The following is a 15052-nucleotide window of genomic DNA, read 5'->3' as shown; positions in this document are numbered from 1 at the left end:
AAGGTCGGAATAGGTCCTTATTCACATCAAATGATCGAACAACCATCAGAGTACTTAATGGATGTGCTCCATCCATGTAAAACCGTTTCAATACCTTTTCTATGTAGGCAGATTGATGAACAAAAATCTCGTTTGCCAAATGTTTAATTTGCAAACCGAGACATAATTTTGTCTTTCCGAGATCTTTCATCTCGAATTCCTTCTTCAAATAATCAATTACCTTTTGGAGTTTTGTAGGAGTTCCAATAAGGTTTATGTCATCAACATATGCGACAAGTACAACAAACTCCGATGTTGTTTTCTTTATAAAAACACATGGACAAATGGAATCATTTATATAACCTTCCTTTAATAAATATTTACTAAGGCGGTTATACCACATTCTTCCTGATTGCTTTAAGACCATACAAAAATCTTTGCAATTTAATTGAAAATATTTCTCTGGACTTTGAATTATGTACGTCGGGCATTTTAAATCCCTCAAAAAAATTTATGTATATCTTATTATCAAGTGAGTCGTAAAGGTGGGCTGTAACCATATCCATTAAATGCATGTCAAGCTTTTCATAGACAGCAATACTAATGAGATAACGGAACGGTATAGCATCCATAACAGGAAAATACGTCTCTTCATAATCGACACCAGGCCTTTGTGAAAATCCTTGTGCAACAAGGCATGCCTTTTATCTTTGTACCTCATTTTTCTCATTCCTTTTACGTACAAAGACCCATTTATAGCCAACAGGTTTAATACCATTAGGTGTTTGGACTACAGACCCAAAAACTTTACGTTTCGCAAGTGGATCTAACTCAGATTGGATTACTTATTGCCATTTTTGCCAATCACGTCTTTGTCGACATTCTCCAATGGATTGAGGTTCAAGATCCAATTACCTTGCATAATACTAGATGTAACATTATATGCAAAGACATAATCCACAACTATATTCAATTGATTCAAATCTGTCTCAATATCGATTGGGTTTATTGATAGTTCCTTATTTTCTTGAGTCTCAGGCTCATTGATTTCCTCATGAATTTCAGGATTGGTTAAATCATGGGTTTCTTTATGAGACTCATTCGTAGTGTCATCTTGATCATTTATTTTCCTTTTTCTAGAATTTCGATCCTTAGAACCCAACGGTCTCCCACGTTTTAGGCGTGCTTTTGACTCATTAGGTATGACACTAGAATATTGTCCAACAAGGACATCAATACGGATTGAAACATTCTCTGCAGGGATATGTAATTTTGTTATCCTTTTCAGATCCGTAAATGCATCTGGCATTTGATTTGCTATTTTCTGCAAATGGATAATCTTTTGTACCTCTTTTTCATAAATAGAGGCACGTGGATCAAGATAAGACAATGATATATTTTTTTCACAAAATTTCACGTTTGGTTTCACCAATTTTTCCCCCTAATTTTGAAAAAAATGCCTCATCGAATCGACAATCTGCAAATCGAACAGTGAACAAACCTCCCGTTAATATTTTAAGGTAGCGAATAATGGAGGGCGATTCAAACCCAACATATATTCCTAACCTTCTTTGGAGACCCATCTTGATGCGATAGGACGATGCTACAGGCACACATACAGCGCATCCAAAAATTCTTAGATGGGATATATTAGATTCATGACCCAAAACTAATTGCAGCGGGGAATATTTATGATAATTTATCGGTCTGAGATGAATTAGCATTGCTGCATGCAAAATGGCATGATCCCAAACAGAGGTGGGTAATTTTATTTTCATGAGTAATAATCTTGCTATCAATTACAGACGTTTAATTAAAGACTCTGCAAGGCCATTTTGAGTATGAACATGAGCTACATGATGTTCCACTTTTATCCCAATTGATAAGCAATAATCATTAAATGTTTGGGATAAAAAACTCAGCAGCATTATAAAGTCGAATAGACTTAATTAGATTATCGGGAAACTGTGCCCGTAATCGAATTATTTGTGCCATTAATTTTGCAAACGTCAGGTTGCGTGATGACAATAGGCACACGTGAGACCATCTAGAAGATGCGTCTATTAAGACCATAAAATACCTAAACGATCCACTAGGTAGGTGAATAGGTCCACAAATATCTCCTTGTATATGTTTCAAAAATACAAGGGACTCAATCCCAACCTTTGTTGGTGATGGTCTAATAATTAACTTGTCGTGATAACAAGGAGTGCAAGAAAATTTACTATTTAAAAGAATCTTTAAATTCTTTAATGGATGCCCATTTGAGTTTTCTATAATTCGTCTCATCATAATTGATCCAGGATGTCCCAATCGATCATGCCAAAGTACAAAAGTATTGGAATCAGTAACCTTTTGGTTTACGATAGAATGTGCCTCAATTGCACTAATTCTTGTCCAATACATGCCACAAGATAAAGATGAAAACTTCTCAATAACCCTTTTCTGGCCAGAGACATTCTTCATAACGATGAGATATTCGATATTATTCTCATCTATTATCTTAATATGAAATTCATTTCGACGGATATCTTTAAAACTCAACAAGTTCCTCTTGGACTTGGAGGAGAACATTGCATTCTCTATGATAAGTATTGTTCCATTAGACAGAGTTATAGTGGCTTTTCCAGAGCCTTCAATTAGATTACTACTACCAAAAATTATAGTAACATCTGCCTTACACATACCTAAATGAGAGAAATATTTCTTCTCTTTAAATATTGTATGTGTCATACATGAATCAATTAAGCAAATATTTTTACAATTGAAATTTGATCCAAGTTTGCTTTGAGAGATATCCATATTTGCTTAGTCTTCTCAAAGAGCTTCGTGAGACGGTAGAGTCTCATGTTGATAACGTGTTATAAAATATAATTCAAAGTAACAATATGAAACAAGGAAAAACAAGCTAAGAGATATATGGAGAAAGAGAGAAGAGATTCATATTTCTTCTTCAATTGTGTGTATTTTTCTATCTATTACAAGGCCTTTATATAGGCATGAAAAGTGAAGAAAATATGTCATTAAATATGTCATTAAACATAGAAAATATGTCATTAAGCATTTGAGATGAAGATCATGGAGGAAGAGTAGGCATCCATCATAATTTGATATTTCTTATAACAGGTTATGGATTTTTTCTTTTTTCTAAAAGTTAAGGTATTTTTCAGAACAGAATCTTGTTTCGCCGAATTTTTTTTTTCCTGAAAAACAACTGTTTTGATAAATAAATAAAAGATATTAAAGATGTTCAATAAATTGAATAATTGAAAATGCTCTAGATAGAATAAGTTGAAATGCCTCAAAAGCGAACAGATTGAATAACTATAAGTATCTAAATCGTTTGACTAAAGCACTAGTACTATTTTTGCTGAGAAATGATAATTTAATTTTCGACTATGGTGTATTCTGCATTGTTCAAGCTTAAATATTATTCTTTTCTTATATTTGTTGTATATTTGTACTAATAAGTGGAAAATTAAATGCGAAAGACTCCATGATTATTGTGGGATAAAACCCTAAATAGTACATGCAAAAAAGGAAAGAAGAATGGAGGGTTTAAGTTGTTTTATGCTCCTACCTCAAGTTCTAAATAAAAGATGGTAGCAACCAACTTAAAGGATATTACTAACGTATTACTTCATGAAATACACAATTAATAGGGAAAAACTTTAATTGATTTTGAAAGTTTGAAACTTCAATTACCCATGTAAAAAAATCATTTTTCATCTACTTTGACCGTTATAATAGCGAAACAAATTAATAATAACAAATACCTATTAGTTGAAAATGAAACGGGAGAAACTACAATTGACGTTTGAAAGCTTGAAACATTTAGCAGATAGGAATCAAATTTGTTATTTTTCTGTTGATATAATAATTGTCCTATACCAAAAAAATTAAATGAAATACTCCCTCCTTATTCCAAGCCAAACTAGATTTTTTTTTAAAAAGAGAGAATGAAAAATATTAAATGTAAGAAATAAAATAGTATGAGATGGTGCAAAATGTTTTAAAATTAGTACATAAATCTCTCATTAGCAAATGCCACTTTTAAGATGTAAAATGAGGAAGCAATTGTGCATTTTGATTGTAAGAGCAACTAGATATTGTAGCACGTAAAGTCTAATGAGTACCCATAAAAAAGTATCAAAAGTATTGCTAAATTTTATCACAGGGGGTAATCCTCTTGCTTTTATTTCTTTTTCTTTTTTCCTCAATAAATGAAAACGGAGAAGATGTAGGAGCAAAAAAGTAAAGAAAACCGGCAAGCATGACTAATAAAAGAAAGTTGTGGACGGTAATTAAATTGGTCAAAAGTGCAAGGACTGAGATGCAAAATTAGAGGGAATCCACTCCGCGATATTCCTTAGTAGCAAGAAATAACTAAATTGTTCAACACGTGAAACGAGAAATAACAAAATTACTTGTCGTTTGGACATTTTAGACAAAAAGACCGCAGTGTGGAAAAAGTAAAAGGACACAGAAGCGTCGCCACGTGTTGTCTTCTTATTGGGTAAATTGTTCAAAACAATACGAACACCTTTTAAACGTGAAAATAAGTACAGTAATAAAATATTTATTCATATGACAGACTTTTTGTTCAACAAGAATCATTTCAGCTCATCTAGTTTTACTAGCAAAAGTATGATCAATACTTGTTCGATTTCGTGCCGAGAGTCTGTCGAAAAAATAATCTATCTTTACGAGTTAGGGTAAAGTCTGCGTACGTATTATTCTCTCTAAATTCTACTTGTAAAAATATACTGAGTTTGTTCAGTGGCGAAACCAGAAATTTCATTTAGAGTGTTCAAATTTAAAATAAGTAAAAAAAATCTTCGATAAAGAATGGTCAATATATGTTATATACTATTAAAATCTAATATTTTAGCTATATATACAGTATAATATAACTTCGCCCCGGATTTGTTGTTGTTCGATCGTATAAATTGAGTCAGTTTGCATGATTTTTTCTAAATACCTCACACTATTTAAAAACATGCCTACACTTATGGCCATCATGGGATATATTCACTAGCCCCTCCAATCTAGCACGGCGTAGCCAACCCCTATTGATTTATGGGCTTATCTGAATATTTATTAAATTTAAGTTGCCTAACAAATTTAATTCTACTTAATCATAACGGCGGTAGTAATTATAATATAAAAAAAAATGAGTGAAAACAAAGCTTCACCAAAATAACTTAAATCGGAGAAGAAAATACATTCATCATCAAAATATGTTGAAAAAACAGATCATTATCTAACAGGTTTAGGGTAAATATCTTGCAACAAACAGCCATTACTGAAAAAATTACTGCACCATACGCATTTCTAGCAAGAGGATCAAATACACAGGAATCATGTCAAAGATGGAAAAGATACGCAATGGACTAGAATGTACGCTAACGTTAAAAAGAGGGAGCTTAAAATTAGCATAAATACCATCTTGAGCAATATAACGGGCGGACTACATTGCCATCAGTTACAGAAGACAACCACATCCTTAAATGATTTGGATACGAGAACCTCAACGAACAAAGCTATAGCGACCAGATTTAAGAATGAACAGGATATTACAGTTACAGTTTCTCATGAGATGTATCGATCCTGTTGCTCTTGAAGAAGTCGGGCAGATGACTTCGCATCAAGATACAATGTATTTACTTCTTCTAGATCCATCTGTAAAATTTAAAGGCTCAGTAAATATCTTCAACTAGCTTCAACAAGGATAAAAATGATAAAGAACATGATTGGGCAAGTACCTTGCAGATTTTGTCACGACCGTTCATTTTGGCAACTACACTGGCTGGTGAAAGTAGCTGCACAGCATGCCTGACAAAGGAAAGAATTGAACACCGGTTACTTCTAATTAAACAAATAGACATCTGGGGTTAAAAATCAAATAAGCTGAACCCAACCTTAAGGAAGCTTGCTGTCCAATCTCGCCCAAGTAAGCAAGGCTCTCTTCATCTATTTCTAGTTCCTCCACTTGTGCACGTATAGCTAATATCTGGCCAGGCATTCCATAAAAAAACATCCGTCAGGAAAGTGCAATGACATTACACGTGTTCAGGTTGAAGCTAGTAAGGCGTATACAAGAAAAGTTGAACGAACTGGCGGGAACCTGTATCATTTCAGCTGGACCATAAGTTTCGGTTCTGACAATCACCAACCGATCTAACAAGTCAACTGGAATGCCATGTGGACTAGTCATATCTGTTCCTCTGCAAGGAAATACATGTGGTTAATTTGTTAGTGACAACTGAGTTATCTCAGACATCACATATATATGTACTGCTGTACATACATCTAAGGTGTCTACAAAGCCAAAAGCATGAAGTTAGTAACTGAATCTAACAAGTAATTACGTTCAGAGTTTCATATTTATCGTAATATTGCAGTTTAAAAGCTACAATTACATGCAGCATATTTGATATAGAAAAATGACAATTTTGTCCTGTATTTCCTTTATGCTTCCACAGGTACAAAATAAGTTTACCAAACATAATAAGCAGCATGGAATATTTAATAAGAACTTCAATCAACGCGCAACTGTTTGGTGTATGATGAAAGACAAGCAACAAAGCAAATTTTAATTTACAAATTTCAGAAAACCTAGAATAAAGAAATCAATATAATGGAACTTGATGAATTTTTCAGGCTTGGTTTTGAACAGCCATACCTGACAGTACAAATGCCTCTGTTAGTGGCAAAAATCACAATTGGAGACAGTGAACTCTCCAGTGCACGATTCAAGTATGAAAAGCATTCCATATCAAGCATATGAACCTGCCAAAGACGTTTTTTCCAATTAATTAACCGGAGGTGGGGGTTAGTATTAAATGGATTATCAAGCACGATGTTGTATGAATGAGAAAGAAACCTCATCAATAAATAAGACACCAGGAACAAGCTCTGCAACACCTTCGTCAACATAACGATTGACAACCTACAGTGAAATAAGCCCATTATAACCCATTAAGCTAAATACGAAATTCAGTCTCATACACAATTCATGAAAATATCCATGAGTAGCCAATTGGACAGTAATCAACATGCATGAAGCAGCATAATCTGTACTTATGCATCCAGAGTACTCTAGCACTAATAAATCAAAAGTACCTTGTTTATCTCTTGCCGCAACTTGTCAGTAATCTCGGTTTTCCTAGGTTTCATCATTTGACCCATAAGAGACAATATATCTTGTCCTCCTTGTGGCCGTGCATTTGCAGCATCAAGATCATGTAATGTAACATCCTGGCAGAAAACAATACAGCGTGAAATTAAGTACAGAAATCTTTGTTTTTATGTTCCTTGCAATCGATTTCCCTCATAAATGGCCATCAAAGTAGTGATATCATTTGACCCCAAAAAATACAGATACTTGGAATAGCATATTAGTTTGATCAAAAACCCCACAAGCCAGCAATCATGGCATGTAGGCATCAAGAAAAGATCTGATGCAAAAAACTGACTAAATAATTATTTTAATTAGGAGACAGCTGATTTCCTCCTAAAAAATCTTGTGAAAAGCAGGTACTTGCCTGCTTGTAAACTTTACCACTATATTAACTTGTTAATGCCATGGACCACGATATCTCTTCCAATTACATCCTTAAAATCCAGGAGCCTGATTTCCTGGTCATTCCAGTATCTATCTAAGGAATCTGTTTCCTCACTCCTCCAAATGATATACAGAATTTTCACACCCTTCAAATGTTCAACTGAGTTTGTTAAGACAAACTATGATCTTTGGTATTTCTTAGCAAAGCTATAGAAAAAATTGACTATGTAGAAAAGAATCACAGAAATCAGCCACATGTATACAATGCCAGGGTAATCTTCTATTTGCGCCATAGCAAAATAAGAAATGCGACTGCAAGGAAAATGAGACGAACCTGGACTATCTCCTTCTTTTTGTGAACCTCTCCTTTAGGAAGTGGAACATACTCCTCTGCCTCAAGATCAAATTCTGTGGCAAAAGCATCACTTCTACCCACTCTTTTAACCGCTCCACTGTTTGATTCAATGTAAATGACATCACCAACAGCTACCTGCACATATATCGTGGAGACAGGAGATATCAACAGAGAAGATTAGGTTCCCTTTCAGAATAAGCATATACTGAACAGAAGTTAATGTAAAAACTAAATGCAATTCCCCCAATGCCTTCTGAGAACATGATTTAATAAGAATGACATGAAAGTTAATGAACTTACTCCAGAGAAAAATGCTTCAATCTAGATTTCAAATGTCGGATGTTCAAATATATTTCCTCATTATCCTATTTATTGAACGTATTAACAAATTGATGCTTCACTGGCTTACCTTCTCTTTAATTAAGGCATCATATATTGTGGGGTCAAGCTTCAATTGTTTGGTACCTTTGACAGTTTTCAGCCCAATTATAACATGGCTAATGCTTTTACCATATCCACCTGTCACGCTCTCACTCTCTTCTGGAGATAGTTCAGTCACCTACATCAAGAATTGATTAAAAATGAAGATCATCGTCACAACACATCAAAACTAATCATCGCAGAATTACTCTGTGTCAAAGACCAGACATAAATGAAACGAGAAACGGGATAGACTATAGACTTGCCTCTCCTTCATAAACTTCCTTATTTTCCTTTATACGGAGACCAATAGCTCGTCGGAAATTTTCCATTAAAACCTCAGTTTTCTTCACTTCTGATGAATACACTTCAGATCCAACCATCGGACAAAAAGGAACCTGCAACAGTTGAAGCCAATGCCACCAATTATCCTAAAAGCTATATTTTGGATTGCTAACCCATAAAAGTAAGTAAATTTCATAACAACAAACAAGGAACATTTACAATGCCCAATCAGCTCAAACATCATGTATCAATCAAGTGAACTTCGTTCTGGTGGGATCAATTCAATAAGAGAAATAAACCCAATTTCGAGTTGTTATCAATATTCATTCAATCAACAGCATCTCAACCCTAAACTAGTTGGGCTCGGCTATTTGAATCATTGAATCCTTTATATGAATTCAACCTTATTCAAGCCCATTTTATTCCAATATTGGTAAATAAAGCTCAAAACATTATAAATATCATAAAAGAGAAGCACTAAATCCAGAACCAAAAAGAGTAAAAAGAATGCACCTTGCTTCCAAGTTCTTGTGATATACCAAGAGCAAGAGCTGTCTTCCCTGTACCAGGCGGACCAGCAAGCAGTAAAGCCCGACCCGCCATCTTCTTTTGGCGTATCATATCAACCACAAGCCCTGCAGCTTCTCTGGCTGCTGCCTGACCCACAAATCCAGCTGCCAATGGTATCGGGGTCCCATTGGGCTACAATATAACACATCGTAGTCACATTCAAGCAACTATATGTTAGCAATTTCAGTAAAAACATACATAAGAATTAAACATCAAATGTAAGAAACCTCTTGGTAACTAAAGAACCAGCATAAACATACCAGCTCTACAAAAAAAAAGTAATACCAAAGGCCAAAAACCCTAAAACCCAAAACCTAAAAAAAAAACATTAACCCAAAAATTCGTCTAAAAGATAAAAAGGGTACAAAGAGTACACAAACAGGGGATTGGTTAGACCCAGCAAAAGATTGAAGCTTTACACAAATTTAATACCAAAGGTCTAAAACCCAAAAAAACACATTAACCCAAAAGTTTGCTTAAACGGTAAAACAAAGAGGGGGTCGGTTAGAACCAGCACAAGGTTGAAGCTTTACACAAATTAAACACCAAAAGTTAAAATCCAAAAAAACACAGACAAATAATTAACTCAAAAAAATTGCTTAAATGGTAAAAAAGGGTATAAACAGTGTACAAAGACGAGAGGAGGTTGGTGTAAATAGACGAAGTTACCTCAAGGCCAAGGCCTTTAATGTGAGTATGAGTGGCGATTCTCTGCTTCTTAGTGGTCGATTGTACCTCTTCTATCTTCATATTTTTCTTCTTTAATGTATCTCTTTAGCCTTCTTTTTCTTCTTCTTTGTTTGGGGTTTAAGAGTAGCTACTCTAATGGAGGCGATGGTGGGGTTTTTGAAGAGGTAAAATTTTAATGCGCCATAAACCCCGGCATGTGCACATTATTTGAAATAAACCCTCAACATTTTAAAACAGTGCCACTTAAGTCCTTTTTGGCTCCTTCATTATTGTCTTTCTTTCTTTCTTTCTTTCTTTTTTCCTTTTTTACCTTAAGGCCAATAGTACTTTCTCGTTAAGACAAAAGAGAATTCTCATCCTCGCTCTCTCAATAATATAAAGCATTTCAACTTTAAGTATGAGGATCAAAACATCTAATTGACATTGTGAAATCGAATGTCTAGCCTTCTCTTTGGATTAAGATTCACCTATTCAAGAACTACAAGAAAAGCACAAGAAGAGTTAAACATATTTTTTTTATAATTAAAGATATGGAAAATGTTTGAAGAAAATTCTAGCTAGAAAAAGAATTTTGACTTTTAAAATCATAAATTAGCACGACGTGACCTTTATCGTGTGTGATTGTGTATAGCGGAGACTCGATAGAAAAATATAATGACAGTGTATGTAAATCAATAACAAGTAAATGCGATAGTCTTGGCGGAATGTCCCCATTTTTATGGTCTTAGCAAAATGTCCACCGAATTTTGGTTTCTAGAATCAGAAACTAGCACGGCATGACCTCCAAAGGCGATAGTCAATGCCCCCATATTTTATGGTCTTAGCAAAATATCCCTCCCCCCCCCCCCCCCCCTTTTTTTTTACTGTGAACACCATATTTCTTTAATTTTTAAAACTTAAAATTCTCGTATGATGATGAAAAATCTCAAAACTGCATTGTTGGACCTTAGAAAGTGTTGAAAAAGACACAATGCGTCTTTTTGATTTGGTGTTATTCGACTAAATTGGTGATTGAGGATTATTAGTGTTGGTATTTTGGAAGCTTTATTTCAGATTTGAGATCATTTGGAGTAGATTTGGGGTAATTTAATCGAAATTGAAGTTGCAATTTCAAAGAACTATCCGGTAGAGTTCGAGAATAACTTAACATATAGGTAAACAAAATATAGCATCAACTCTACTGACCCAATAGAGAAATTCTTAAAGAGCAGAATTATGACAATTCGAGAGACTTCAAATAATAATTTAACAGATAAGTAAAGTAATAATAGCATTAACTCTACCGGACTGATAGAGAAATCATGAAGAGCAAAAGTATAACAATCCGTTAGACTTCAATTAACACTTTAATCCGGTAAAAAAAAACTGAAGAGCTTGTGCGAGTCCAGGGTCATTTTTTAAATATCACAATTTTGGGAACATCCTGCTAAGACACCCCCCCCCCCCCCACCCAAAAGTCCTTTTTGTGTCAATCACCTAAAATAATGATATTACCCAAAATGAGACAAAAGAGTACGTAGTATTTTGCCTAATATGACCTTCAATTGACAAAGTCGTACACAGTTTTCCACAATTTTATCTGATTTGTGTCTCTCTTTCTTTCTTTTTATTCTCTCTCCATTACACCTATGGGTGTTAATCGGGTCGGGCGGACCCGTTTACAATCCGATTCAGCCCGAGTCAGCTCGGTATTATAGCGTGGAGGGCGGGCTGGGACGGGTTGAGCGGGGAGTGGGTTTCAAACGAACAGTTTTTTTATATCGGTACCGGACCCCGCTAATCCCGTTAACGGATTTTTAACAGGCTACAGTCCGGTTCAGCCCGATTTTTAACGGGCTACAGCCCGGTTTTTAACGGGGTTTTTTTATTTATTTATTTTTTATTTTTGGACCGTTGCCAACGGTCAAATTCAAATATGACCGTTGGCCTACAACCTTTTTTTTGCAGAAATGGCCATTTCAGCCTACCCCTTAAGAAAATAGCCCTCACACCCCTAATATTTAATAAATTATAATTTTAACCTTTTAAAAACTATAAAATAGCCCTCCTTCTTCTTCATTTTTTCCTCACAATTCACTCTCTTACTGCTCTAATTCTCTCTCAATTCTCTCTTGATATTATTGATTATTGTTCTTAAATTCTCAATTACTTATTATTTCAAGTTTCATCAAATATTTAGTTTAGCCATTACAAAATTATTATTATCAAATATCAAGTATTCAAGTGAAGTGTAGTATCAACTATCAAGTATCGATCTATCAATTGAAGTTTGATTTTTTATATCAAATTTAGTGCGATATTCGGAATCCCGATACACTCGTTCCATATCTTTCTCTTCTTTGGTGTACACTTATTTTATTATTTAGAATTATTAATTTAATTTACATAATGAATATATTTAGAGCAGCCAAAAAAGCGTGCACTAGTAGATGTGGTAGTAAGAAAACTTCCAAAAGATCAAGAGGTGATGCTTGTTCTTCTAATAGCTTTACACATATTTCTAAAAGTTCACCTGAAAATTTAAATATAGATCATGAGCGACTTCAAGAAAATTATGGTATAGATGATGATTTAGATGATAATTTAGATGATATTCCATCACCTGATAATCTTGAAACACCACCAGCTACACCTGGTAATGCTAGTCAAACTCAAAATATTAGGAGTGGAAGTCGTGGTAATACAAGTAGGCCTCCCCTCCCTATTAAGAAGAATCAAAGATTAAGAAATAAGTGTTGGAATTTTTTTGACAGACTAGAAGAAGATAAAAATTATGTAAGATGTATAATTTGTAAGGATATTTATAAACATGAGACCGGTAAGGGAAGGGGAACGGGTAAACTTCGTAGGCACATGGTAGACAACCACCCTCTTGATTGGGGAGTAGATGAGGAAGATGGGCAACAAAAACTTAACCCGGGTATTGGAGGGTTAATGGGTAAATACGCTATTAAGAAAGATCGGGAAAAATTAGCTAAAATGATTGTTTTAGGTTGTTTACCTTTTAGTTTTGCTGTTTCACCATAACTTATTACTTATATTCAAAGAATTTATAACCCTTTGTTTAAAGGTATTCCTAGAAGTACTTGTAGAGCTGATATCTTCAGGCTTTTTGGACAATATCAGACGTATATACGTTATTTGTTCGCCAGTCTTTCTTGTAGAATTTCTCTTACTTCTGATATTGGTCGTGCTGTAAATGGTAATGATTATTTGACTGTTTACATGCCATTGGATAGATGATAATTTTTGTATGCAAAAACGTATTATTGCTTTTAAATATGATGAACATCAAAGTCATACTGGTGCATTTATAAGTAATACTATCCATGAAGTTGCTATATTTTATAATCTTGCAGAAAAAGTTTTGTGTGTGTCATTTGATAATGCTTCTAACAACAATGCTGCTATTACAATATTAAAATTGCATCTACACCCACCACTTTCTGAAATATTTCATGTTAGATGTGCATGTCATATTTATAATTTGATTATGAATATTGGCCTTGAATTATTTAGAGATGATCTCACTTTAGTTAGAAGAGCTGTTGGTGTAATTCAAGAAAATAATAGAAGTGCTAGATTAAATGCATTTAAAGAAAAATATGTACACTATGGACTAAAACCAAGACTCATGCCTGAAGAAATAGTTACTAGGTGGAATTATACTTATTTATTTTTAAAATGTTATTATAAATATAGAATACCTATAACTGAAGTTGTTAATTCTCATTGTACCGATCCTAGCCGTTTGTTAACATCTAGAACTTGGGATGTCATTGAAGATGTAGTAAAGTTTTTACAAAACTTTTATGTGGCTACACTTGAGTTTTCTGGAGCTTATTATCCTACTATTGCAAATGGTTTAGTTCATATTGCTGAAATTTCTCTTTTACTACATAATTTGAAGAAGAAAGAAGGATATACTTATGTTGTTGAATCTATGCTAGATAAGTTTAAAAAATATTTCTACCCAATTTCTCCTATTTACCTAATTGATGCTATTTTAAACCCTTCTATCAAAATGACCACTTATCGCCAATTAATCACTGTTTTATATTCTTATATGGATATTGGACCAACTGAAACTCCTGATATTGACACTTGTATTTCTGATCTACACAAACATTTAGAAACATTATATAATTATTATGCTAACATTGTTGATGCTTCTTCTTCTGCTGTAGATGCAAATATTCCTTCAAGTTCAGTTTCAACATCTGGGATCAGTGCTTTGGATGATAATGATGGTGTTGAAGATTATTTGATTTGGTCTACACTAGGGGAACATCAACAAACTAGTAGCATGAATATTGATGAACTTCAATTTTACTCGCAAAAGTCAGCAGAGCCCCGCACAAAGGAATTTCTACCACTGGGTTGGTGGAGGAGCAACTCAAATCAATTTCCTGTTCTTTCGGCCATGGCTCGAGACATGCTAAATGTGCCGATTTCAACAGTCGCATCAGAGAGCGCATTTAGCCAAACAAGGCAGCAACTAGGAGATACCCGTCATTCATTGGGCAGCAACGCTTTGGAAATTCTAGTGTGCTTCAGAGATTGGATAAGATCAGAACGACGAAATCAAGGGCGTGACGAGGTAGATGAAGCGGAAGACCAAGAAATTGGAGATATAATGGTTTATGGTTCTGATTCAACCAATGCCGGAAACCAAGAACCTCATGTTGACATGGATGAACTTACAAAAATGATGCAAAACATGTGATGTACTATTTTTTTAAATTTTTTATAATTGTTGTAAACTTTTAATTTGCAAGTTCAAAAATAACAAAATCAAAAAGAACTTGCAACTTAATTTGAAGTATTATATATTATTCAATAAAAATATCAAATGAAAGTTTTCGGAGCTTGATTCTTACATATTGCCTATTGGTCTTATTAAATAATTTTTTGTAGCCACTTACTTTCAAATTTCAATTTTAAAATTATAAAATTCAAATTTCAAATTTAAAAGTTTAAACTTCAACGTTTAATTCTAAGCTTTAAAAGTTTGCAAACACTTAAGTATCAATAATATTGAATAAGAAAAATAAAATTTACTTAAAAAAAAATAAAAATAAAATTGCATGGCCCAGTCCAGCCCGCTAAGCCCGAACCCGGACGGACAAAAAAAAACCCCGAAAAAGTACAGCCCGCTAACAGCCCAGAACGTTAAACGGACGGGT

At 34.1% G+C, this 15052-nt stretch overlaps 1 protein-coding gene across 1 annotated transcript; it reads right to left on the bottom strand.

Moving 5' to 3' along the window:
- Nucleotides 1–5190: 5190 nt before the first annotated feature.
- On the bottom strand, nucleotides 5191–10005 carry LOC104089032 (ruvB-like protein 1). The gene is made up of 12 exons (XM_009593843.4): nucleotides 9846–10005; nucleotides 9120–9308; nucleotides 8588–8719; nucleotides 8311–8460; nucleotides 7881–8036; nucleotides 7105–7239; nucleotides 6866–6931; nucleotides 6665–6771; nucleotides 6107–6206; nucleotides 5901–5992; nucleotides 5745–5814; nucleotides 5191–5661 (listed from the first exon to the last, which is right to left on the bottom strand). Exons 1-12 carry the CDS (start codon nucleotides 9924–9926, stop codon nucleotides 5572–5574), a joined length of 1368 nt encoding a protein of 455 aa, XP_009592138.1. The 5' UTR covers nucleotides 9927–10005; the 3' UTR covers nucleotides 5191–5571.
- Nucleotides 10006–15052: the final 5047 nt, after the last annotated feature.

This window comes from Nicotiana tomentosiformis, chromosome 11 (assembly GCF_000390325.3).
Source record: "Nicotiana tomentosiformis chromosome 11, ASM39032v3, whole genome shotgun sequence".
NCBI classification, from domain to species: domain Eukaryota; kingdom Viridiplantae; phylum Streptophyta; class Magnoliopsida; order Solanales; family Solanaceae; genus Nicotiana; species Nicotiana tomentosiformis.
Note: the sequence above shows the minus strand (reverse complement) of the source record. Positions and strands in the feature narration are given on the sequence as shown.

What these genes read in the sequence shown, in the direction of transcription:
- LOC104089032 (XM_009593843.4), bottom strand. Translation starts at nt 9,926, where the DNA reads ATGAAGATAGAAGAGGTACAATCGACCACTAAGAAGCAGAGAATCGCC. An exon ending in AGGAAGTTTATGAAGGAGAG is followed by an intron (nt 8,461 to 8,587) that starts GCAAGTCTATAG and finishes TTCTTGATGTAG; the next exon opens with GTGACTGAACTATCTCCAGA. An exon ending in ATGCCTTAATTAAAGAGAAG is followed by an intron (nt 8,037 to 8,310) that starts GTAAGCCAGTGA and finishes ATATATGTGCAG; the next exon opens with GTAGCTGTTGGTGATGTCAT.